This window comes from Stegostoma tigrinum, chromosome 26 (genome assembly GCF_030684315.1).
Source record: "Stegostoma tigrinum isolate sSteTig4 chromosome 26, sSteTig4.hap1, whole genome shotgun sequence".
Taxonomy (NCBI): domain Eukaryota; kingdom Metazoa; phylum Chordata; class Chondrichthyes; order Orectolobiformes; family Stegostomatidae; genus Stegostoma; species Stegostoma tigrinum.
This window is the reverse complement of record NC_081379.1, coordinates 17,943,592-17,970,177: the sequence shown is the minus strand read 5'-3', so window position 1 is coordinate 17,970,177 and position 26,586 is coordinate 17,943,592. Positions and strand designations below refer to the sequence as shown.

The window sequence follows — 26,586 nt, the reverse complement described above, 5'->3', positions numbered from 1 at the left end:
CTGGTTGGTACAGACATGATCATTCAGAATGCACTGGTTAATACTGATTGACTGTTAGCTACCAAGTGTTTTTTTTTAATTTTAAATGAGGCAGATAACTTGATTCTGGTTAAGTTTTCACACTGTGAAATGAGTGGCTGTCAATTATTTTGTTAAAACAGGAGTTGAAACAGGTGCAAGTTCTTGCACATATTCTTTCTGTCTACAAAGGCTCTGTAATAATATTCGTAGCTTCCAGTACAAGCAAGTGCACCGCACTGTGAGTCCAACAGATAGCTGAGTTAATTAATATATCTCTTTGCACACCCAGGATTATCCAGCAAATGTTGTCTATTTGCAGAATCACATCAAATGTTGGATACGTGTTGCCGGTTTTGCAAGCTTGAGGAGTGTGGTTGTATTTTGCTTGTTGTTATTAGTCGAAGAGATATGATGTTTTTGGGATGCATGGCCTCGAGGTCTGACATTAACATGCGATTCATATACTGCAATGCTCAATAGTGTACAGGCTGAATGCACTTGTAGTTTGATGACAGCATCCTGTTCATGGCAAACACAACTCATATAGCAGCAACTTGAAACAGTGAGCTTCCCCTATTGCTCAAGCCTTTAACTCTTTAAATTAGTTGCTTCTAATTCAGAATTACATTGGATTTAGGAAAGTTAACCATAAGGGAAAGAGATCCCTTATTTTAAGGGAACCTTGTTGTGATCAGCAGAATGTTGCATAAACACAGGGAGCTAGTTTCTCCATCCTCCACCAGGATCACTTCAAACTGGAGACCCCCACCTGGGATCTGTCATAGCAATTGTGGGAATTGATGCTTGTGTTCTGCTTCTGTACGACTGTAATGATGAGCATGTATGGTAAAACAAGATGCATGGTACCTTGTGGAAAATTTGTGTTTTGAAAGAAAAAGGACTTAGAACACAAGTTTTTTTTCCCTACTCCTTGGAACTATTATACCTATCTTGTGTGTTACAATGAACACAAGAGGAAGAAAATAAATACCGTAAACAAAAAAGCAATGGCATGTTCAGCAAAAAGTTTCAAATCTTATGTAGGAAGTAGAATAAAAAGATATATAAATCACTAAATGACAGTTTTGGAAGCAAAACTTTAAAAAAGATTTCTTTCAAGGTAAGTCCAGTATAGCAATAAAGAAATCTAACTTTAACAATTGCATCAGAATGCCCACATCTTTCAAGAGCGAGTAAGTTTGTAACACAAACAGCTCAGAGCCATAGAGTATTACATCACAGCAAGGGGCTCATCAGTCCTCAGGTCCATGTTGGTCATCAAACATCTCATCCCATTTCTCAGCATTTGGCCCACAGTCTTGTATGGTATGGCGTTTCAAACATTTACTTAAATGCTTAAAAATGTCGTGATGGTTCCAGCTTCTATCACTCTTTGAGGCAGAGAGTTTCAGATACTGTCTGGATGATAACATTTCTCCTTAAATGCCCTCTGAAGCTCCTGCTCCCTAAATCTACGCCCTCTGGTAATTAACCCCTTTAATTTGTTGAAATATGCATTCCTATCAACCCTATCTGTGCTCAATCATGTGAAACATTCCTTCAGTAAATGTGTTAAATTACAGAGGTGACTAAAATGCTATAGCATTTTACAAAAACAAGACCCCAGCAAATCGTGGAACCTGCACTCCTGCTCTTGAACCAGCTGTGAGTAACATGTCAGATAGAATGATACAGCATGAAAGGCGGCTAATTGGTTCGTCATGCCAGTGTCAGCCCTTTGAAAGAGTTATCCAATTAGTTCCACACCCCTGCTCTTTCCCCATAGCACCACAAATGGTTCCACTTCAAACAATGATCCAGTTACTTTTCAACAATTATCAAATCTGTTTTCACCACCTTTAAGTCTTTGCATTCCAGACCATTGTAACTCACTGCAAGAAATAAATTCTGTTCGTCAATTTCAGAACACAATGAGTAGACCAGACATACTAGGATGATGTAAATCCCCTTGGAGCGCAATCACTTTCAAGCACGTTTCTGATGAGAGATCAGTCTAAAGTCTCACGAGATGGCCCGTACTTCCCCCATACCCCCACCGTCCCCCAATCTCTACAGAGAATTTCTAAAACTTCAGACGGTACTTTGAAGAAGGAAGGGTGGAACAGGAGGAAATGGGTTTCTTTCTGCCTCTATACAAGTGGGCCACGATGAAACTATCTTTCAAGAAAAATTGCATTACAAGATCTTTTTGCTTTGAACTGTCAACTCAGTGAGTTCACTAACATCACTCTGAGAATTATAGACCAGATATCTACATTCGGGTAGTTTAAGAGGTAATTCTTCTGCATAATGAAAAATTGAATAGGATTGATTTTAGGCAAGCAGTTACCACTTCTGGCTCTGCTACACCTAACTAGTCTTCACTGGTCATCAGTTATAACCTTCCTGTGAAAATTTTAGAATTTCTTTTCCCCACCAAGATACATGTATTGCATTGTTATAAATATCTCAAATGACTCCACTTTGCTATTCTAGGCACTAATCATGCCTCCACAATTTGTGGAGAGATAAGATCCATGTGAATGAAAGGGAAATTCTACTGTAATCTTTAAGTTGTGTTATAATCCACTGGCCATCTGTAAAACAGGTAGCAAGTATCGTCAAGGCTAAAGCATATCACTTTCAAGACAAAATATTGTTAGTAAAAGCAGTGAAAGAAGGAAATAAGAGCACTAAATAAATTCCAAGGGCAAATGAGACAGTAGACAGTGTTCTCAGTAAAATCTCTGTTTCCTGTTTTACAGTACAATCACAAGAACTTATATCGGTTCAATTTAATTATATCAAATTGAGTCACCCACAATGGCTTCCATGAATCAAGATTTCATTGGTTAGCCTGTGTTTGCTTAACTTCCTGTGCTCATTTAAATCACCATGACAAGTTCGCTAAAACTGAGGTGCACTTAATTTCACTGAAATACCTTTACTTTCCAAGAAGCAGAATAATTGATCATCAGAAGTGAGACAGAGATCTAAACAAGATAGTGAGGATGATTTATAAACAGAACTGGCTAATTTTACACGGCCTAGACAACAACACAACTGCAACACTCTGCTGTTAACGTAGCCGTTTCAGTGCAAGCCGTGCTAGTTACTCTGGGTAAAGAAACTGTTTAAATAGATACATCTTGAAGCCAATTACCAGATAATTATTGTTATTGTTAAAACAAATCACATAAGGCAGGAGAGCAGGTTGACTAATGGGCCTAGTTGTGGAAGTGCAAGCGACAGCAGAAGTGAGATCAGGAATGTGGAAGAGAAGGTGAGAGAAGGCTTGAGTGTTGACAGTGAACAAAGAAATGATTGCCTTCCAATGGACAAAAAAGGAGATTAAAAACTGGGTTAAATTGAATGTAATTAAATGTACAGAATATAAAGAACAAAATTGGGAAAATGGAAACAGAAATTAATCTAGTAGTAGCATAGTAGCATTGACAGAGATGTGGCTCAAGCCAGATTAGTACTAGACACTTAACATCCCAGGTTATAAGGATTTTAGTCGAAACAAGGTAGGCAAAAAATAGCAATCAGAATGTAATAAGGCTTATATCAAGTTAGAAAAGGTCAAAAATCAGTCAAGGATGAAGATCACAGACTGGAAAAGAGCAGATTTTAGTGGCCCAAAATTTGAACTGGAGCAGTTTGATTGGAGACACATTTTGATGGATAAAACAGTGGATGAAAATTGGGAGAATTTCAAAAGAGAGATGAATAGGGTACAAGCTAGGTGGATACTTATGAAAAATAAATATGGGGTATCCAAAGCTAGAATACCCATGGATGTCAATATCAATAAGTAAGCAAAGAAATACATATGATGCATTTCAGAATAAAAATAGCAATAGATATCAGGAAGAGTATCTCAAATGCAGGAGAGAGGCCAAGGTTAGAATATGGAAGGCTCAGAGGAAGCAGGAGGAATGAATGGCAAGCTGCAATGAAATGAATAGTAAAATGTTCTCCAAACATAATAATAAAAAGTTAGTGAATGATAGTGTGGAGCCGATAAGGAACAAGCAGGGTAAGCTGCTTACTGAAAATAAGGATGTGATGGAGATATAAAAAGAGGACTTTGTATCTGTTTTTACCAAATTTACAAATGGTTACAATGGCACTGTCAAAGATGTGAGTGTTGACTAAATCAGCAGTATAATGTTAGATAAAGATGAAGTGCTAAAGACTGGCAGCACTCCACATACAGAAGTAATCAGGCCTGGACGGGATGCATCCTAGATTGCTGGGAGAGGTGCGGAAGCAAACTGTGGAGCCGTTGACAGAAATTTTCCAGGCCTCTCTGAATACAGGATTAGTCCCGGGGACTGGAGGATTACAAAAGTGATACCATTGTTTAAGAAAGGGATAAACCAGTCAACACGGCTTTGTCAAAGGCCGGTCATATCTGATAAATTTAATTGAGTTCTTCGATAAGGTTGAAATAATTCTGCACAGGCCGCTATCCCATCACAAGGTCACCCTTTATTTACATGTGGAAAATTCTTGACACTACTCCAGCTCCCTCAAAATGAACAGAATGTCTGACATTCCTGTTCTCATCTGACAGCCAGGGCTCCCAGATTGGACCAGATTAACAGCTCCAATCAGGGAACTCATATTCCATGAGGTCCACCTGGCTGACCTCATTACAATCACTACAGAGGTGACACAGGCAGTAGATGAGGGTAATGCTGTGCATGTTGTACTTAGGCATTTTCAAAAAGCATTGGCCACAGTGCCAACATGGCAGGTTGGTTAACATATTAGAAATCTTTGGGATTAATGGGTCCTTGGCAGTATGGATTAGAAGTTGGCTTTGAGATAGGAAACGGATTAAGTACAGATGGGCATTTCTCAAATTAGACATGAGCTGGAAGTGGTATTACCCAGGGATCAGTATTGGGACCCTTACTTTTTCCTGAGTGGCATAAATGATTTGGAAATAGGTGTTGACGGCAAAATTTCTAAATTTGGAAGTCATATTCAGCTAGGGAGAACAGTGAATTATTATGATGCTGCTGAGCAACTTCAGAGGCACACTGTCATTTTTGCCAAATGGGCAGATACCTGGCAGATGAATGTGAGGTAATGCATTTTGGCAGGAAAGAAAACGAGAGACAATGCAGACTCAGTGTCCTACTTTGAGGGGAGTATCGGAGCAGAGGGACCTCAGGGCTCAAGTGCATAATTCTCTGAAAGTGGACATGCAAGTTGAAACAGTTGCTAGTAACAGGAATCTTGGGTTTACTAATAGAGATATAAAGCATAAAAGCAAGGAAATGATATCACACTTCTACAAAGCATTGATCAAACCACATTTGGAGTAGTGTGTTCCTTTTGGCATCTTATTTAAGGAAGCATGTTAAAGCCCTGGAGAGAGTGCAAAGGAGATATGCTAGAATGATACCAGGCATCAGCGATTTTAAATACAAGGGTGGAGAAATTGGGCTTTTTCGTCTTGGAGCAGGGAAGATTAAGAGGTGATTATGATCAATTTTGACAGGGTAAAGAAGGATACTCTGTTTATATTAGTTGATATGTCAGTGACTAAGTGTCACAACTTCAAGATCATCAGCAAGAGAGATAGGAGTTAGATAAGGCAAAAATTCTTCATTCAGAGAGTTGATAGGATTTAGAATGTGCAGCCTAGGAGAGTGATGGAGGCAGATTGCATAGGAGGTTCGAAAAGATAGCCGGACATATATTTGGAAGTGATGAATTTAGAGGGTTAGGGAGATAGTGTTGGGAATGAGACTAGTTGGGTAGATCTTTTGGGAGCTGGTACAGACACAGTGGGCCCAAATGGCCTCCTTCAGATTGAAAACTAGTATAGCTCTATGATTTCCCAAGGCAAATATTGTTTAATTGTTCATCTGAGCAAAGACCAAATAATATCATTGCAGTAAAGCCAACAAGAAACCATAGCTTTATTACCGAATATTAAAGAAGGTTTAGTTGTGATGTGTTCCATAAAATTGTAACACCAGACATCTGATCAGTACACCTCAAAACACAAACATATAAACAAAGTTCAAAGTTTTCTACTTCTTCCTCTTTCTATCTGGTTATTTCTATTGGTCTGATTCAGCTCTCTCAAAAGCTCTGACAATGACAACCCTGAATTTTGACTTTGATTATAACTACGCTTAATGGTTAGAAATGTGACATTAATTGATCAGGCACGATCAAAGGCTCTTGGTCCACTGATGAGTTCTGTGATAATGGTTAATTTTCAGTCCTTGACGACTTTCACGTTGGGCGATAGAAGGAATATCATGCTCTCCCTTGGTCATATTCTTCTCTCTAATGCAAATTTTATAGATGCTATTAACAGAGTATCTCTCCAATCTTCATGACAAGGAGGAACACACCTAGGCTCTTTACAACAACTTTAACTGCAAACTTATCACCTGGGTGGATTTTCATCATGACCTTCTGACCAGCAGTGGACATATGCCTCATATAATAATAATTTATCTTCACTTTAATTTGTTTTTCTCTCATTTTGCTATTGACATCAGACTTAAGAAAATCAACCTTGTTCTATTAGCATGTTTAACAATAAACCCCTAATTTCAACAACCTGTTGCAGACTGTGGAGTTATTCCCTAAGAGAACAGAAGATTGTCCTGCGAGTACTGAAGGGAAAAGTAGAACTTAACTGCCTAGCTTGTCACCTAGCAAAACAGCTCTGCAAAGATTTCTTCACAATTCATTCATTCCTTTCTGTTACACCATTTAACACAAGGTGACATGGCGAAGCCATGAGTATGTTTGACTCCACTCTTTACTCTGAAACTTGCTAAACTCGTTGACATGAACTGTGGACCATTATCTGACATTAGTACCTCTGGAAATGCATCAACTTCAAACTAACTTTTCAAAATCTCTATTTTGATAGGTGCAGTATAGGGCATATGCTCAACTTTTATCTACTTCCTATGGTTTAACCGTTATCCACTTCAAACTTAATGTATACAATCCCACAGTTTTCTTTTGTTTCACCATGGAATGAAAGGAAGCTTAGTTCAATCATTTCTCATTTTGAGACTTAGCTCACAATGCTTAACAACGCTTCAATATCTCTCTTTATCATTGAATACTGAAAACAGCTCTTGCTACTGCTTTCATATGAACTATCCCTGTTGCCCATGATCAAGTTCCTTTGACAATCTTTCCCTAAACTGTGGCAGAAAAAAAAATACTTTTAGCCTCAAATGAGACAGCTCTGACTGATGTTCAATTGACTTGTGCATGAAATACTCCTGCAATCTGTCATCTTCATATTCCTTTGGCCAGATATTCATAATTATATTGGACACTTTACTAAGAACCATCATCTTACAAATTTCATTACTAATTTCTCTGGCATGTCCTTTTTGTCAGTAAATTAAGTCGTAAGCACCTGTGATTAACAATGAATCAGGCTTCACAAGAAATCTCAAGATTAAGTTTGTGCTTGCATTATCTACTGACTTAAAATTTTAGTATCATATTGATGGCTAGCTTTATCATTCTACTGTCCTTGCTCAAAATCCACTTAGTACTTTCAGTATTTCCTCATTGTCAGATATACAATCATCAGTGCTCATTATTAAATAAACAGATATCCTTATGCTCTTAAACCAATTTTTTTTCTCATCAATGGCAAGTAATCAGGTACATCATCATATTCCACTTCAATGCTATCTTGACTGAAGAGTGGCATACCATCAGTGCAATGAGTAGTCACCACCTTTGCAAGTGGGAATGTGACTCAAAGATTCTCACACAATTTCTGAGGTAATTCCCCCTAATGCTGCAGCTGCATCCATGACAAAAGTAAGGCAAGAATCTCCGACTTGATTTTTGCTGCAGCCGTTGTCATTATATCCGCTCATCTCCAATGTGCCATTTTTCTTGCCCTCTGACTCAGTTAAGCTTCTGATCTTCTTGTCCGATAGTATCAGCTTTTGTTTTCATATCTATCCAATGTGCATTCAAGCAATTCCAGTCCCCTGAACTAGCTTTAGATACACCACAAGCTTAAGTTGTGCTCTAGTGTGACTTGGAACATTACTGTTTCCACTGGCATGCATGTTACTTTGAAATGACCAAATTTCACCTCATGCATAGCCCTTTGAATGGGGATATTTAAATAATTAGTGGCTACCATGGCAACAATTACAACCAAATATCTGACTGAAACCTTCCTTTGATGTCAGCTTTTTGCCTTCATACAAAAGCTTAGACTGAACTGTATGTCTCCTTAGGACTCCTACAAATATGTTCCTCCGGTCGATTTGCAAAGTATCTAATGAGATAAGAGACATTTTCCTATCTGACCTACGTAACCCTGTATTGTTTTGTCAATCATAGATCCATTTAACTCGGCCTTGAGTAAATTCAATGACCCAGTCTCCACTGCTTTCTAAGGAATAGAATTCCACAGACGAATGGCCCTCAGAGAAGAAAAAACTCATCTCAATCTTAAAAGGCAAATCCCTTATCCTTAAACTGTGTTGCCTAGTTCTAGTATTCCTCCATAGGGCCAAATATCCTCCTGACATCAACCCTATGAAGTCTCCTTAATATCTCATATGTTTCAATAAGATTGCTTCTCATTCTTCAAAACACCAATGGATACAGGCACAACCTCTTCAACCTTTCAAATCTCATCTTATTCACTTCCAGGCAAATGTAATTTCAGTTGTAAGTCTTTTTGCCATGGTTGAATTCCATTTGAATTGAACTGTCCCCAAATTTGCCTTCTGTGCCACTTTTAAAATTATGCACTCTGTGAGCTCACCGGGTCCCTGAAGACAATGAGTGCACAAAGCACAAATTGCTCATACTTCCTAAAACTCAATGTCAGGAGTTCCAAGATTATGATGACACAAAAACGCATCTTCAGTCCCTCATGTATCAACTGAAATACGAAGACAAGTTCCATCCCAGCCTCCCTGCCGTCTTCCTGGTTTGTACTGCACAGAGTAAGATAAATATATGGACCCAGAGCACACAGTCATTATTGAACTGACTTTATTTACACCTCCTCAGCAGCGGAGGCAATATAACAACATGATCAAACCTTACATTATAATGCAGTGATGTTCGCCTCAGAAGATGTTTGAAAAGCAGTGGCTTGACAGTGCAGTAAATGTCATTGATCATTTTTTTTTTGTTGACAAAATTGAGTCAACCAGCACTTTGCCATAACCACCAGAGATTAGGAACAAGACAAAATATTCATCATGTCCCATTTCAGTGATTACTTAAAACGAACTTACTATGTAAATCATACTTCCCTCATTTGCTGTACTTAAAGAAAGAACCTTGCACCCTTCAGACACCACAATTTCATAAATAAATCTGTGCGTATACAATCATCTCTGCAAAGCAATTCATCAGTTAATTTTTGTTCAGTTTGTTTTGATGCTTACATTTGGAAAAAATACTGAAATGCTCTTAATATTAAATAATTATTTTTGAAGTTTTAATGTGATTTGTCAGTTCTTTTCCATTGCTAGAGAGGGAGGAGTACAGGCCTACAAACAGAAAAATCTGACATATTCTCTAGGCAGTCAATCTTGTACATTATTAAAAAGAAAAGCCTGGCACATTGTGTTTCCCCATCTGTAGCTCAAAAATTTGGTACTGTTCATTAAATGCAAAAGAAAACTGAATCTAATTATATTCTGGAAATGACAATTTGCAGATTGCTTACACATAGGGATATTCTGAGAGTTCTAGTTGGCTACTTCATTCAGCTTCCTCATTTACATGATAGTATAACAGCTCTGGGAGGTAACAGGAACTCAAACCACAGAATTCTGAGAGAGAGAGAGAGAGGAAGGGTGACAGAGCCTTTACGTGAAGTATACCATTGGCATTTCAAACCTACGAAAGGCAACTGTATGAATTAAGATAATCATTTTCTCATGAAATTTGTAGATTTCTTTGAAAAATTACAAGCTTTATGTTCATCAAAGTTTACACAAAGCAGTCAAAATGCATTTTAAGTCATTAAATTCTTGCCCCTTCCTTTGTTGGCAGGTTTTGCTGACTGCTCAAACTTGATTCATTACTTTCATTATGTCCATAGTAGTTCCTCACTGGTAGTTCTGGACTTCAACCCAGTTGATTTATTGATTTGATTTATATTGTTGTCATGGTGTATGAATGCAAAATTTAGGCCAGTCAAGTGAATGTACCACACCGATTTTTTTCTGTTACACAGTGTTAAATAGTGATGGGCAAAACATATGCTAAGCCGAACATTTTAAAATTATGTAGTGATGGCTAGATATCGAATACCCAGTAATAAATTATAGACTGGAATTGACTGGAGTTCGGATGATTTATATTCTTAAGTCCTCTGATAACTAACTACCAATGACAGCATTTGAAATGGATCTTGACGTGTTCCCTGTTCGTTATAGCCTGCTAAATTGGATTATTTGAAAAGCAGTAGTTAGAATTTTACAAAAAAAGAGGAATCTGCACAAATGTGACTGGCAATATTGCTACAGAGAGTATTCAGATGAAATCTTAATAATAGATCTGTGGCAGTGAGTTACACTATAATCTAATCGAGAAGGCTTTGGCATTTTATATACAGAACAATGGCATCTAGCAGTTCAACATGAAATATATTCTTCATCCGTACGTGATACGGTGGCTCAGTGGTTAGCACTGCTGCCTCACAGCATCAGGGACCTGGATTCAATTCCACCCTTGAGCAACTGTGTGTGGAGTTTGTACATTCTCCCCATGTCTGCGTAGGTTTCCACTGGGTGCTCCAGTTTCCTCTCACAGTCCAATAATGTTAAATTAGGTGAAACGGCCATGCTAAACTACCTACAGTGTTCAGGGATGTGTAGTTAAGGTGAGTTAGCCACAGAAAATGCAGGGTTATGGCATAGAGTAGGGGGATGGGGACGGGTTTGTGTCATCTGATCTTCAGAAGCCACTGTGGACTTGATGGGCTGAATGGCCTGTTTCCACACTGTAGGGATTCTGTGTTCTGTTTTTCAATATCCCAGTATTCCACTGCACTGCATGCCACATCAATTTCCTTCACTATACTACCAAATCAATAATTTATTTTAATGTTTGCAGCAATATTCTGTCATTGAGTGAAATCTATAAGGTGGTTACAAGATGACTTTTTCTTTTCCTCTGTGAGTCCAATGTTTACCTGGTTTTCATCCAGAGAATAAGAAATGTGCTGACAAAAGAGCTGCAATGTTTGATGACAGGCTAAAGATGTGGGGTTGAAACTAATTGAAATCTGCTAAGTATAATTTCTGGTGGATTTCATGGAGACATTCTCTCTGCAAGGCTTGGCATATTTTCACATGCTATCATCCTAAACTTGCTTCATCAACTACACACTGTAACCATATAGTGAGAGACAAAGAAATTGCAGATGCTGGAATTCAAGATAGACAAGCAGGAGGCTGGAAGAACACAGCAGGCCAGGCAGCATCTGCAAGAAAGGAGCGGTCAATGTTTTGGCTATTACCCTTCGTCAGTCATGGAGATGGCTAGATATTGAATTCATGAAGAAGGGTAATACCTGAAACATTGACTGCTCCTTTCCTCCAGATGCTGCTTGGCTTGCTGTGTTCTTCCAGCCTCCTGTTTGTCTACCTCAGAATCTTATAGTGCCCCATTCATCCTATTGTCCACATCACTATGAGCAGTCATTCTCATCATTGCCTGGACATCCCAGGATCTCAGGCAATGCTCTCAACTGGTGGCTGACTAGACTGACTAATTGGCGTGTAGCTCCTCAACTGACCACAAATCCCCAGCTTTTAGAAAGGACCTTCAAGACTGACTATGGCCTGCTCCTGGGCGGCAATGAAATGGACCTTTTGACTGTGTCCACTGTATGTGGAGGACTGACCATGCCTAACCTCAGGGCTGAGATTGTCTTATGGCTGTTCATCAGAATAATGGGACTCCCTGACTAATGGCCTGCGCACGCAGCCTATCCTCCAGCCCTGACCTGACTGAAGACCACTCCCCTTAGACTTTGAGGCATGGCCACTTGGCTGATGTACATGCAATCCGTTTGCCATGTAAGCTGCTGGCGCATGATCCAAGTGTCCAATTACCACTTCAAGGCACCATATAAATTCACAATCCCCCCATTCCCGCAACTTTGATTGATCACCGCTAACAACCATAACAAGCTTCCTGGCTTCCAGTCTGCTCTCAGCTACACAGCAAAACAGAAGTATTCAGCAAGGTTTGTTTCAGAGACAAAGCACCAAAAGGCAAGGCGAGGAAGAGAGACTGCGAGCATCAAACTAGTCATAAACTAAGTTTGTGCTAGGAGATTCGCACTGATCAAATCCATGAGATAAATGTCTGTTAGCGAGTTTTGAGAAGATCTGTAGCTCAGGTTGAGGTTCTGGATGTAAGTTTCCTCGCTGAGCTAGAAGGTTCGGTTTGAGACGTTTCGTCACCATCCTAGGTAACATCATCAGTGAGCCTCCGGTGAAGCGCCGGTGTTATGTCCCACTTTCTATTCGTGTGTTTAGGTTTCCTTGAGTTGGTGATGTCATTTCCTGTGTTGGTGTCATTTCCTGCGTTGGTGATGTCATTTCCTGTTCTTTTTCTCAGAGGGTGGTAGATGGGCTCCAAATCAATGTGTTTGTTGATGGAGTTCCAGTTGGAATGCCATGCTTCTAGGAATTCTCATGCGTGTCTCTGTTTGGCTTGTCCTAGGATGGATGTGTTGTCCAATCAAAGTGGTGTCCTTCCTCATCTGTATGTAAGGATACCAGTGATAGTGGGTCATGTCGTTTTGTGGCTAGTTGATGTTCATGTATCCTGGTGGCTAGCTTTCTGCCTGTTTGTCCAATGTAGTGTTTGTCACAGTTCTTGCAAGGTATTTTGTAAATGACGTTTGTTTTGCTTGTTGTCTGTATAGGGTCTTTTAAGTTTATTAGCTGCTGTTTTAGTGTGTTGGTGGGCTTGTGGGCTACGATGATGCCAAGAGGTCTGAGTAGTCTGGCAGTCATTTTTATTTTTTGTACATTCTATGAATAAAGTATATTTTTTCAAATTAAAAAGAAGGTGATGAAACGTCTGAAAACGAACCTTCCAGCTCAGCGAGCAAACTTACATCCATAAATATCTGTCTTTGTACAGAAATTGCCATGACAGCAGCAATGTAAGGTACAGGAGTCTTCCTGTGTGCAGCATTGAAGCGCAGAGCCATAATCTAAGTGGATAAGTGACGTGCAATGCTGATATGGTGAAGCTGGTATATGTTGAAGGTTAACCTTCATGGGTGAGGGCTGTAGGTAGTCATCGCCCACGTTGCATGCCCCAAGATGTTGGTGCTGGGTGTACGATGGAGGTCCAGGAGAGCAAGGGGTGAGTTGCAGTACCACGATTTTCATGTTAGAAATTAAATGACGACAATTCCCATCTGCCAAGTGGGAGAATAGGAAACTGAATATTAATAAGGTGAGATTAGGTAATAATGAGATGTTAATATATGCTTGGGGGTGGGGGAGTTGGTTAGCCTAGTTGGCAGAACAGCTGGTTTGTGATGCATAGTAATGCCAGAAACCTGGGTTACTTTCCACCACGGACTGAGGTTACCATGAAGGATTGTCCTTCTGAACCTCACCACTCACCTGTCACCCAGGTTAAACTATCACCAGTTGCTTCTCTCTCTCTCTAATGAGAGTGACTGTCCAGTCTGTTAACACCATTATGACTTCACCTTCGATGCATGCTAATAAAAGCAACTGACCCTCTAATTGCTCTTGACGTTGAGAAGTTCTTCGCTGGCCACCTCATGATTTTCGTAACTTTCTCACCTTGACCTAGATCACTCAGAGGCTGGAAAAAAATTTCCCAAGGATTTAGCTAAAGAATTTGAAATACTTCTATTCTATGGAGTAAACATGCTTATTGTACACAGCTCTGGTTCTTTGTTCTTAAGTGAAACAAAACTAAAATTTCTGAAAATACACGCACATGCATCTCGCCCTGAAAAATATTGTTCATAGTATTTATGTAAGACACTGACAATATTTCTTTGCATGTACAGGTTAGGTGATGGTAAATATCCATTTCAAGTGCTGGCTTGTTTGTTTACAATTCTACAGCAGGACAGTTATTTAAAATCAGGGCGACCATATTTTGATAAAAGAAAATAATGTTCAGTTACTATGGTGGCTGAATCATAAAGTCAAATCAATTGAATCCATTCCTCTGTCACCTTTTATAAATTGTAACTGAGAGAGCTGGTGTACTGTTTTGAACAACTATATTACATTACAGTTACTTAGGGACAGGACAGGATGCACCTGCACAAAAAAACATCACTTCACAACCACCCAAAGAAATCCCCATACGTCACGAGGGTAAATCAACAACATAATCACGAGGACTACCATTTACCATATACTTTAGAAGTTTGGAGCCAGTTCCACATCTGCAGGCAGAACACATTTCCAGTTTGTTTTTCTTAAATTTGACTCAAACTTGAAAGGAAAATATTTTATATCTTTCCACATAAATCATAGCCTAAACCTTTTCACAACGTCTGGATTTACTTTCTTTGGTGTTGTGAATTTAACTTTGAATGCTTAAAAAAATTAAAATCTTCAAGAAATTCCAAATAAATCATAAGAAGATGATTGTAGTGTTTACCTAAAGTCTTGGCTACATCGAAGTCCTGCTGCATATAGCCAATACTCTTCTCTGTATTCCCTAATGCCCAGTAAGCACTGCTTAGAGCAGAGAACACTGACCCACGAAGTTTCAAGCTGCACGTTCCAATTTTCAGGGCAGCCTCCAGAACAACTACAGATGCACTGTGATGTCCTGCTGTCAAAAGCTCCTGGCCAATGACAGATACGACCACAAAGGGGCTTTTCTCCAACTTCATTTTCTGTAGCTTCTGATAGGTTGGTTCCAGGGATTCTGAAAGCAAATCACAGGTTACACTCAATACTTTTAATTAAACAAAGCAAAATCAGATGATCAATTAATTACATCAGCATGGCATTTAAAAATTCTTTAGCATATAGTCTATGCTCTGGAGCAAGCGGCATACAATGCAAGCTGATCGGACTGTTCCAAGCATAACAGCTGCAGGAAAGATAGGCACAAATTTGAATGTTGAAGAAAGGTTGGAGATTGGCAGGTGCTGTAGCTGGTTACAATAGGGATAAAGTCCATCTGTTCGACAAAATAGGGGAAACCTGTGGAAAGGGAATCATTGATGTCAGATAGAACAGGGGCCTTTAGGGAAAGTTGTGCAGTCAGCAGTTGTGAGAATGTGACGAAGGGAAGAAGGGCTGGGTCTGATGGAGAAGTTGAGCTATATGTGGGAAAGGGAGGTAGAAGTGAAACTACAGGATAACACAGGGTCACAGTCAAGAAAAATGCTGAAGCTAGGAGCACTGTCTGGATTGGTGAGCAAGGGGAAGGAGGACAATCGATTGTCTCATTTTGGTGGCAAAGATGCCAAGAGGCCCCTTGTATTTGTTGGAGGTGGTGAAGGCAAAACAATAAAGAGTTTTGAAAAGACAACTGTTGGTGGCGCGAGTAAAATGGACATTAATTTTGGAAGATCTGGGAGAAGTGCATGGTTCTGGTGGAGGTCAATGTGGAGAAAGTACGACTGATTTTTAGCAATAAGTTGGCACATTGCATGAAATGAACCTCTCGAGTAGAGCAAATAATAGAATATATGCTGTGTTGTAATCAGCTGTTAGTTAGGACCAAGTGTAGGTCTTTTCAGCCTGCACCACCATCCTGTAAGATTGTGCCTGATCTGATTTGCACATCAACTCCACATTCCTGCCTATCACTAGTAACCTTACACCTCTTTGCTTACCAAGAATCTATCTACACCTGCCTTGAAAGGATTCGAGGACTCTGTCTCTACTATCCTTTCAGGAAGAGAATTCTCTGGGTGAATTTTATTTTTAAATGTTTGTTCATGAGACATCGAGACTGCTGGCAAGGTCCACCTTCATGGCCCATCACTAACTCCCCTTGAAAAAACAGTAGAGGGCTGCTTTCCTGATAGGCTGCAGTCATTATGGTGTAGGAACACCTACAATGCTGCTGGGCATGGAGCTCCAGGATATTGACCCAGCAACAAAGAAATTATGATTTCATTATTCAAAGTCAGCACGCTGTGTAGCTTGCAGGGGAACATGCAAATCACCATGTTCCAATGGATTTGCACCACATGTTCTTTTGCAAAGTAAAGGTTTGGAAGATACTGTCAGAGGAGATTTTGTGCATTACTGTAGATGATAGCTAGCTGATACTAGATGACACTGCTAGCTCTTTTCAACATGGTGCAGAGATCAAACGTTGAACACCATGGATGGGGTGGCAAATCAAGCCAGCTACTTTGGAATAGCCGGTTTCAGGCATCTTGAATGTGTTGTAGGAGCTGCAGCCATTCCAGGTAAGTGGACAGTATTCCATCCCCTGTGCCCTGATTCACCAGCCAAGGAAGGTCAGTGATAAACAGCAGCAGACTTCCTTGCCCAAATTTAATATCATGCCATGAAACTTCACCGGGTTGAGAATCAGTATCAAAGACTCCCAGGGACAACTCTTCCCTCACTGTGTATCACAGTGCCGCCATCTCTAAAGGGCTGTCCTGGCAGTTGGACAGGATATAACCACGAACGGTGATGAGTAGTGTCTCCTTAGTTATGTCTTAAATGGATGACTTCTAAATATTAAACCCTGAACCCCCTCTCCCAGCCCATACCCCTGTTTTAGAGTCTCCCACTAGAGTAAATATCCTTTGCACATCCGCATTGCTGAGAACTCTCAGTACGTTATTTATTCCAAATATCAAACATTATAAAAACAGTAAACTTTCTCTCAATGCAAACATGAACTCAAAAGGAGAAGAACATAAATATTTCACTAAACAAGCTGTACATTATTGTTTCACAGATGCTGGAAGTGGAACACAAATCACATATTCCAGTGATGCATCAGTCTGTGGTACTCAGACTCCCCTTCGACCTGAGTGCAGTGGCTCCACCACCAACAGGAGCACAGCAGGCTCTTGTCATTAGGCCTTGTCATACACCCCTCTCCTGGGTCCTGTATATATTGTTAATATTAGAAAAAGGAGACACAGTAGTCAATTCAGCCTGCTGATCTACTCAATGCTCCGGTCTGAACATGGCCCTAACTCAGAGACAGCAAGAAATGCAGATGTTGGAGTCAGAGACAATACACTGCGGAGCTGGAGGAACACAGCAGGCCAGTCGGCATCAGAGGAGCGGGGAAGTTGACGTTTTGGGTCGGGACCCTTCTTCGGAAATAGGGAAGCAGAAGGGGGCTCAGAAGTAGATAGAGAGAGGAGGGGTGGGGCTGGGGAAGGTAGGTGGTACGTCGATAGGTGAGTGCGGTTCGGGAGTGCTGGGAATTGGTCAGTGAGGTGGGAGGGGCAGATAGGTGGGAGAGAAGATGGACAAGTTGTGTCAGGTCAAGGAAGGGGCGATGAGAGGGAGGGTTAGACATGGGATGAGGCTGGGCATGAGGAGATTTTAAAACTGGGGAACTCTATGTTTAGGCCTAATAATAAAAATAGAATTCACCAGTTTTAAAATCTCCCCAACTCTCGGCCTCATCCCATGTCCAACCCCCCCTCTCATCACCACTTTCTTGGCCTGACACAACCTGTCCATCTTCTCTCCCACCTATCTGCCCCTCCCACCTCACTGCCCAACTCCCAGCACTCCCGACCTACATTCACCTACCTTCCCCAGCCCCATCCCTCCTCTGTCTATTTATTTTTGAACTCACTTCCTCTTCCCCATTCCTGAAGAAGCGTCCCAACCCGTAACGTCAACTTTCCCACTCTTCTGATGCTGCCTTGTCGGCTGTGCCTCCCCAGCTCCGCGCTGCGTGGCCTTAACTCAATTTTCCATCCTCTCCTCCATAAACCTCAATTGTCTTCGTCAACCAAGAATCTGTCTCACTCAATTTTGAATAGGTTCAAATGACACAACCTCCATTGCTCTCTGGGATTTTAAAGACTAATGACCACAGAAAGAGCAAAGTTCTCCTCCTCTGCTTGTTAAATGGATAACACTCAATGTACACCTGTTCTTTTTGGCGAGTGCAGAGCCTCTCAGCAGCTGCACAGCTTAAACAGAGCAATGGTGACACCTTATTTTTAAACTGTCACCTCTAGTTCAAGATTCCCATGGAATGAAACTTCTCAGGAAGTGTCATCTCTGTCTCGAGACATTGAGCAATTTTGCCGAATTAGCTACTGTAACCTTTACCTATTGCTATCATACAATAAATACCATTTCCTTCTGTTGGACAAATGCCTCTTCTCACTAAGCTTCAAAAGTGGTTCTCCTTTACCACTGCTAATTATATAGGCCCTTACAGACATCATAGAAATAAGGATAGAGGGCTTTTGTAGGTGCAGTGGTAATGAATTTACCTCTGAGGCAGGGGCCTGGTTCAGGCCTCACTTTCTCCACATATGTGTAATAACATCTCTGTACAGGGTGATTAGAAAATATCTGGAAATGAAGATAGTTGGAAGCATTCTGCCCCAATCACAGGTCAAAAGTGATGGGTACCAGAACATAATGACGCATGGTGAGGATCATTGGATAAAAACCTTAAACTAACATCAGTTAAAAAGGTCCATCTGACCCATGAGGAAATAAAAAAAAACAAAAAAAATTACCACTCACAACACTGCCTTAAGAATACTCAGCCAGCCAGTTGGCAGCTGAATGTACTGGAACAAACGCAAATAGCAGCAGACAAAAGAAGCATTCGGGAAAAAAGCCTCAGAGCTTGTACAAGGTGCAGTATAAAAAATGTTGGCTAGAAAAAGTATAGGCAAGGAGATAAACTTAAAAGTAACAGCACAAAAGACCAGGGTGGGAAGTCAAAGTGAGCACTGTCACCATCACAAGCTTGCTCCCAAAGATATGGCTACAGTGGGCAGAACAGGGGCTAGGCAATTGATTGAACACAAGAAAAAGGTCATTTAAAAAATTTTGAAGATAGGATTTAATGGAAGACAATAACCAAAAGATGATACGATTGTGACATTCATAATTCAGATTGTGATTTTGGCAGGAAGTTTTAATAAAGCCTCAGATATTTATTTTTAACAGTTGTACAAGTGAAATGAAAGGCAGGTAAACATCGACGTTGCCTTTGAAGGGGAGCCTTCACGCTGTTTGTAGAAGGTTGAAACCAGCACCACCGCTGATCAGGAAAAATGTGGACAATATCCCAGTAAGCAGTACAGTGATATAGTTTTGCCATAATACAGAAATTAAAGCGTTATTGAAAGGAAATCATGCAACCTGCTACAACAGAGTCCAAAAGTCTTGCATAGGTAATACAGCAACTTTGTCATTATGTAAAGTTTACAAACTCGAATAGACATTAGAACAAGAGATTGAGATCAGAGATAATGGGAACTGCAGATGCTGGAGAATCCGAGATAACAAAGTGTGGAGCTGGATGAACACAGCAGGCCAAGCAGCATCTCAGGAGCACAAAAGCTGATGTTTTGGGCCAAGACCCTTCATCAGGAAGGTCTCAGCCCGAAACGCCAGCTTTTGTGCTCCTGAGAACAAGAGATTGACGTATGTTTAGGTATTACAAGAATAAAATCTTAAAAATGAGTAGATTGCAAACAGCAATGAGATATTTCAGATTTAAAACTGCTTTAAAATGACAGTCAAGTCCTCATTTAAAGTTGTGGTTATGTTTTTGGAAATCATGACTTTGATTAAAATGGTAACCTTAAGTTACTTCCCATAGGAATCAATGTTTAAATGAGATTTAGATTATAGAGGATCTTCTTGTTGGAAAAAAATAAAATTACATCATTATATCCTAGATATCAAAACATTTTAAACATAAAAAATGAAATAAATTTGGAAGTACTTTTCACACCTCAGACCTGCATTCCTTCAAAAATCTGTGAAAGGGCACATCCTGATGCAGCAAAAGTGCTGCGACTGTTCCCCATTTAGCTCTTGTTTCTGGACCCAGTTGCTTCAAATAATTTTCACTTTTAAACTAATTAATTCATACTAACATATATTATGAAAGCTACCCCTGGCAGGTAAATTACCCTTCCTCTGATACAGAGGGACTGCTGCAGCTAACTTTACCTCAAACTTGTTGTTCCTCAGGTAATATGGCATTTTTCTCCTTATTCTGTGCAGTCAGCGTTAGGATAATGGTAGGATTGACAGTAAGCAACCAAAGGGTGAGAGCTTTGCTCCCACAGAGATGTTGTAAAATACTGCATTGCGATTTTGTACTGACTGATACATCCTTTCCCAGCAAAATCCCACAGGAAGATAGAGACTTACCAATTGCAAGATTTTTTTTCTTAAGTCAAGCTAATAATTCAACAAATTCCGAGAATGAATACAACAGCTGAGAATGCAGGGACCATTTTAAGATGATTATGTAGGTCCACAAATTAGAAGGTTGCTGAAATAACTGCACAGAGGCCAGTATCCCTTCACCAAGTCACCCTTTATTGATATATGCATCATGATCAGCCAGCTCAGAGCCAATCCCTAGACCGAGGAGCCCTTCTGAATCACCTGTACATGTCTCTAAGCCAAGACTCCCTTATGGGGCCAGGTTAACAATCCCGATGAAGGATCTCATACTCCATAAGATTCTATCACTACAGCTGGGAAAGGGGACCTGGCATGGGAACAACATTTTAATGAATCTCTGAATGTTTATCAAGATTACAGGCCCCAATAACTTATGACAAAAAAATTAAATATGGCAACTTTAAATGAGGATGTACTATAATAGGCATAAATAACTGAATTAAAAAGAAACAGAACGAAAAATAATAGTGCAAGATTATTTAGTGTCAGAGAAGTACCAAACCAAACATAGGACTGCTACTTCTGTAAAACCTCCAGAAGATCTGCATAACTGGGACACAGTTTCAGCGAAGTACAAGAACTCACCCTGGTAGGGCAATTACCACTGAAAAATATGGCAGAAGCATTCCTGGGGAAATTAGTGATTAAAGTGAACCAGGTTTAACAGAAATTATTTGTGTCAATGGGCATCTCACTAATATTAAACTTGATACATGAACTAGTGTCTCAGTCTGGTCAAATCAGAGCAGGTACCACAGCTGGGAAAACAGCAATTACAACCTACAAAGATGAAACTACATGGTCTGGTTATAAAAAAATTTAAGAACGTCAAGGTAATAAGGGAATACAATGCAGAATAGAAAGAGATTTAAAATGTTTACATCATTTGCAATCAACACATGTTGCTTTTGAGACAGTACATATGTCTTGACCTCAAAATCCTTAAAATACAAAAGGGGTTCAACTAATTTCAAAAGAATAATTGTTCCAGAAACACATCCTCATTGTCTAATCAGTCAAAGCGCAGTGGGTCAAATCTTTCATAGGGCTTCCTAGAATCATTGTGAAACCCAGAAAGAAGAAAGTATCCATTGAGATTACCTATGTTGATTAAGAAAATTGTTTTGTGCTGGCAACAGGAAGCCTAGAGGTGATGTGGAAATGTTTTTGACTCCAATTATCACAGAGTGCAGATTAAAAGACCAACAGCAGCAAAGTTTGCCAGAAGAAGCAAATGCTGAAAAGAATGAGTAGTACAACTTATGAGCTAATTCATGAATCTCTAACTGAAATTGTTCAGACAGTAAAATGTAGGAAGACAGATTATTATTTGAAAGGCTCTAAATTGAGAGCAAGGAATATTCCATGAGATCTGGGTGTCCTCACGCACCAGTTGCTGAAATTGAACACACAGGTGCAGCAGGCAGTAAAGACGACAAACTGTACTTTGGTCTTCGTCTTGAGGGGATTGGAGTACAGGAACAAAGGCGTCTTGCTGCAAATATACAGGGCCTTGGTTAGGCGACACCTGGTTTCCTTATCTGAGGAAGGGCTTGCTCTAGAGGGAGTGCAATGAGCATTTACCAAATTGATTCCGAGTGGTAGGACTGATGCAAGAGAAAAAAAAAACTGAATCAGTTAGGATTATATTCACTGAAGTTTACACAAAGAGGGAAGGGGTGATCTCGTAGAAACCTATAAAATTCAAACTGGACAGATTAGATGGAAGGAGGATATTCATGAAGGTAGAGGTGTGGGTGTCCAGAACCAGAGGTCATAGTTTAAGCTTAAGAGGTAAACTGTTTAGGACTGGGGTAAGGAGAAATTTCTTCACTCAGAGTCAACCAAATCAATAAGGTGAAGTAAAGACCTCACATGAATGTATCAGCTAATGGAGAGGAAAGATTTGTTTGAACTAAATGGAAATGACTCAAGTCCAATGTCATGGATGCCAGGCCAGAGTCTACAAAATCCAGAGCACGGTCAAAAAGAAGAAATGGCATGGTCTGAAACTCCAGGACAATTGCAAGGATAAAAACACTTGTTTCACCTAATCAGCCATCTTTGATGATGGACTTTCACAACATTGATGCTTTTAGGTAAGTACCTGAGGTGACAGGAACGTATTGCTCTGCAAAGGAAATTCAGGAGATTTAAGGTCCTCCAAATATTGTAATGGACTAACTACCAGGTTTAGCAGGAATGACATTCTCCATAAAGGTCATCCAAAAGATAAAAGATCATTCAGTGCAAAATTCATTCAAAATTCAATCAAGGCCATGGTCAAAAATCAAGGTCAACTATCCCTAAGCCAAAGACCTACCAATCATGCTAGTCAAAAAAGAAAACCTTCTGGAAAAAGAACTGGAGAGCCTTTAGACCACCTGATTCTGTGAAGTATGTAAGAGTCATATCAAACTCAAAACATTAACTTTGTTTCTCTCTCCACAGATGCTTCCAGACCTGCCGAGTTTCTCCAGCACTTTCAATTTCATTTCAGATTTCCAGCATCCACAGCATTTCCAGCATATTCAGCCCATTGTTGCTTGTGCTGGCTCTTTGAAAAATTTATCCAAGTTATCCCACTCCCCTGCACCTTCCCTCTTGCCCTGCAATTATGTTCCTTTCCATTACTTATTCAACTCCTCTTTTGAATGTTATTACTAAGTCTGTTCCTACTGCCCTTTCAAGCAGCAAGTTCCAGACTATAGCAGCTCATTATGTGAAAAAAAATTCTCCTCAACCTCACTTTTTTAACACCAATTTCTTTAGCAAGGGTTTCTTTCGGAGACTGTAATCGGATGCAATCTCTCAGGTCTTTTCGTGGAGAAACAATTATTTTTTACAAGATCACAATGGAGACAGACATCTCATCTCTGGCTCCTGATTGCCTTTGCAGTTCACCTAACTAGTTACTGTAACCTGTACCCATTGTTACTACGCAATAAATTGCATTTTGTTGTAGAAGACTCTTCTCATTCAGGACTCAATGGTGGTTTGTCCTCCAGCACTGCTAATTAATAAGGCCTTCACATCTATATAGGCTGGGCCAAAGTGGCCATTAATTGATCAAGGCAGCAGGCCACGCAGGGGCTTATAGTACCTGACAGTCTGCCCCTTTATCACAGTTACATCCAGGCTCAGGTGTCTGTGGAGGGAGAGCATACAGTGTTCACCAGCACAATGCAAGCTGTTTGAAACATGTGGGCACCGTAGGATTGGGAGTGCATCATCACCCTGGACAATGTTATTTTAATTGGCTAAGTTTCTGTTTTACAAATTTTCATTAGCCATTTCCTGCTTCTGTCACAGTGCCCCACTGGGGGCAATTTGACCTGTTAAAGTTTGTGGTTTTAAGAATACAGAGCAAGATTTGGCTACATCCGCATTCTGGCAACCACGGAGAGGGAGAACACAGAGTTCAGTGGTCTGGACAATACAGACCTTTAGGGATCAGTGGGCCCACGTGGGCTGGAACACATCATCAGACCTGACAGTGACATTTGGTTTACATTTAATAAGTTTCCATTGTATGTTTCTCTTGGCCTCTTGATCTTTTGTTGTAGGGTTCCACTAGGGCTGTTTAAACCATTATGTTCATCTCAAAAGAATAAACAGGAAGTCTGAACCTCCTGCAAGGTAATGCGCATGTTGAAAGAGAGACTGCACTGGGATAACCAAATGCTGACTTACTATTATCTGATCAGTGGTCTGATGATTACTTCAACAGAATTTTTATGACTTTACCTCGCAGTGGAGACTTCATGGCAGCTTCCACCATCCCGACCAGCAGTTGCAAGCTTTTCGGATCCTGGGCCAGCCCAGATGCAAATGCAGCCAGTGCGTCTGCATGGCGGCCGAGATACTGGAGAGCGACACCCTGTCGGAAGTATGCCTGCAAAGAATGGTAGAGACAATATAACTTATATATAGAACTATTCTGTAACTATTCCCAGTGAGATCTACCACAACATTTATTTATCAAAGACTGACAAATCTTTCTCTGTGAGTTGTACATTGTACGAAGGGTAATACTTTCATGAAACCCATTTCTCACCAACACATACTCTTATGATGTTTTCTGTTTTGTTGCAATGAGAGAATCTTGCATTGTTTGCTTAAATGATATATTATTCTGTGATTGTTTGGCAGAGGCTGTTTTAATCCTTTGGAACTCACAAATGGAAGGTAACAGTGCAATCACTGTCATTCACAGAGTCATTATTCGTCAATTCCTCAGATAGTAAAGCTTCTATAGAACATACAAAGAGTGCTGGACTTAACGGAGGCTTTGACCAGCCAACTAGGGAGCTGGCACAGACCTCCCATCATCTCCTTCAGGGAAGGCCCACTGAATTATGTAGCGCTCATGTATAAAGCAGGCATTGGCAGAGCTTGCCCGGAATCAAAGATCCAGGTGGTGCAAGGCCAGCCTGCCACGTGCTGTGGGTTAAACAGGGACCAGCAGTTTTATTGAACAATGCCAGTAGGGAAACATTAGCTGCTGGTGGCACAACACCCGACCAAGGCCTAATATTATTGCTGCATTCCAATCCAGGAGGGAAAGGCAAGTTAAAAAATGTAATCATTGAAAATGAATTTACTGAAGCTCCATTCTGAGATAAACAAAATGAGTTGGGCCAATATGCATCATTCATACGTTTTACTATACTTCTCTCTTCTGCAATGCCAGTGGACAGAGATGCTGGAGGTGGGCGCCTGGAGGGAGGAGAGGCATGTAATTTGATGGCAAGGGCAGGAGACAGTTCTCAGTGAGAACCCCTCTCCCCCACACCAGACGCCGGATCCCTTGATCAAGCAAAATTGGTCTTTGAATGAGCAACTCCCCAACCATGACTTGGCAAGATTCCATGCAGAGTTTTACTGTTGGGATCCCTGCACGGTGAGCCCACTGCTGGTTTAATATCATGCTGGCAGCATGAGGACCTTACGTAGACATTAACTGTCCTTGTAAGGTCCTCAATTGGCAATGAGGTATAAAGGCCATCCATGGGTCTCTACCTTATCAGGGTGGAGGCATGACATTGGTGGGGCTCACCACCAACTTCCCACTTCATTAAAATATTCTACAAGCAAATGTGCCAATTTACAAAATTGATAGTAATTAAAATTGATTGGATTATTTTTATGTACCCAAGATTTAATAAAAACCAAAAGAACCGTGGATGTTGTAATTCAAAAACAAAAGTAAAAATTGCTGGAAAAGCTTCCTTTCTAAAAATTTTTGTGGCCAAGCATTAATTTTAAAATAACACACAATCGAACAATGAAACAATTAAAACTTATATGGCCATCAAATCATTCCCTTCCACAGACTATGTACAATCTATCCCATTGTGAGCACCATTCAAACTGTCAATTTCCTGGTGGAAATCTCTTGATAACTAATTCCAAGGTAACCCTGATAACAAAGTGTAAAGCTGGATGAACACAGCAGGCCAAGCAGCATCTCAGGAGCACAAAAGCAGATGAAGGGTCTAGGCCCGAAACGTCAGCTTTTGTGCTCCTGAGATGCTGCTTGGCCTGCTCTGTTCATCCAGCTTCACACTTTGTTATCTTGGATTCTCCAGCATCTGCAGTTCCCATTATCTCCAAGGTAGCATTGGCTGGTTACTCATCTCAGACCTCCATGAGCACTAGAACGACATAGAATCATCACTGGTGTCCTAAAATTGAGTCCCAATGCTAGTTTTATTTTAACCTAGCCTTTTTAGAGCAAGTATATTGCCATGGTACTAATTGCCTTTGTTGGGTGTACACTACAAACTGCCATTTTTTTTGTGGTTTTGGCTGAGAGATTCTTTGACTGGTATACTTTCCACTCGCACTAATTGCAACCTAAACTAAACATAGGTATATAATCAACAAACAGAAAATACGCTTCCAAATGCCTATTTTCACATCAGGCCAGAACAACCTAAATAATCTACCATCAGCATAAGCACTTCTCAGTATTTTTAAAATTGTAATCATTCTCTTTAATTTTACAGTGGAATCAAATTGAATTCAACATATCTAACCTTAATTTGGTGCTGCAATTGATGAAATTGTATTGTCTCTTAACACAGTGACCATAATCAGTTAGTACTCCAAATTTTGTCACTTACAAGGTGAGATTAAATTG

The 26,586-nt window shown here is 40.2% G+C and overlaps 1 protein-coding gene across 5 annotated transcripts in view; it reads right to left on the bottom strand.

The window, feature by feature from the left end:
* The window catches only part of ttc28 (tetratricopeptide repeat domain 28), a 705,429-nt gene that overhangs the window by 267,845 nt on the left and 410,998 nt on the right, over positions 1–26,586 (bottom strand). For all 5 annotated transcript variants that reach the window (XM_048556329.2, XM_048556332.2, XM_048556331.2 and 2 more), the window contains 2 exons: positions 24,189–24,336; positions 14,701–14,973 (listed from right to left, as the gene is read on the bottom strand). In XM_048556329.2, the coding sequence (XP_048412286.1) occupies positions 14,701–14,973; positions 24,189–24,336 (421 nt within the window). The remainder of the gene's footprint in view (positions 1–14,700; positions 14,974–24,188; positions 24,337–26,586) is intronic.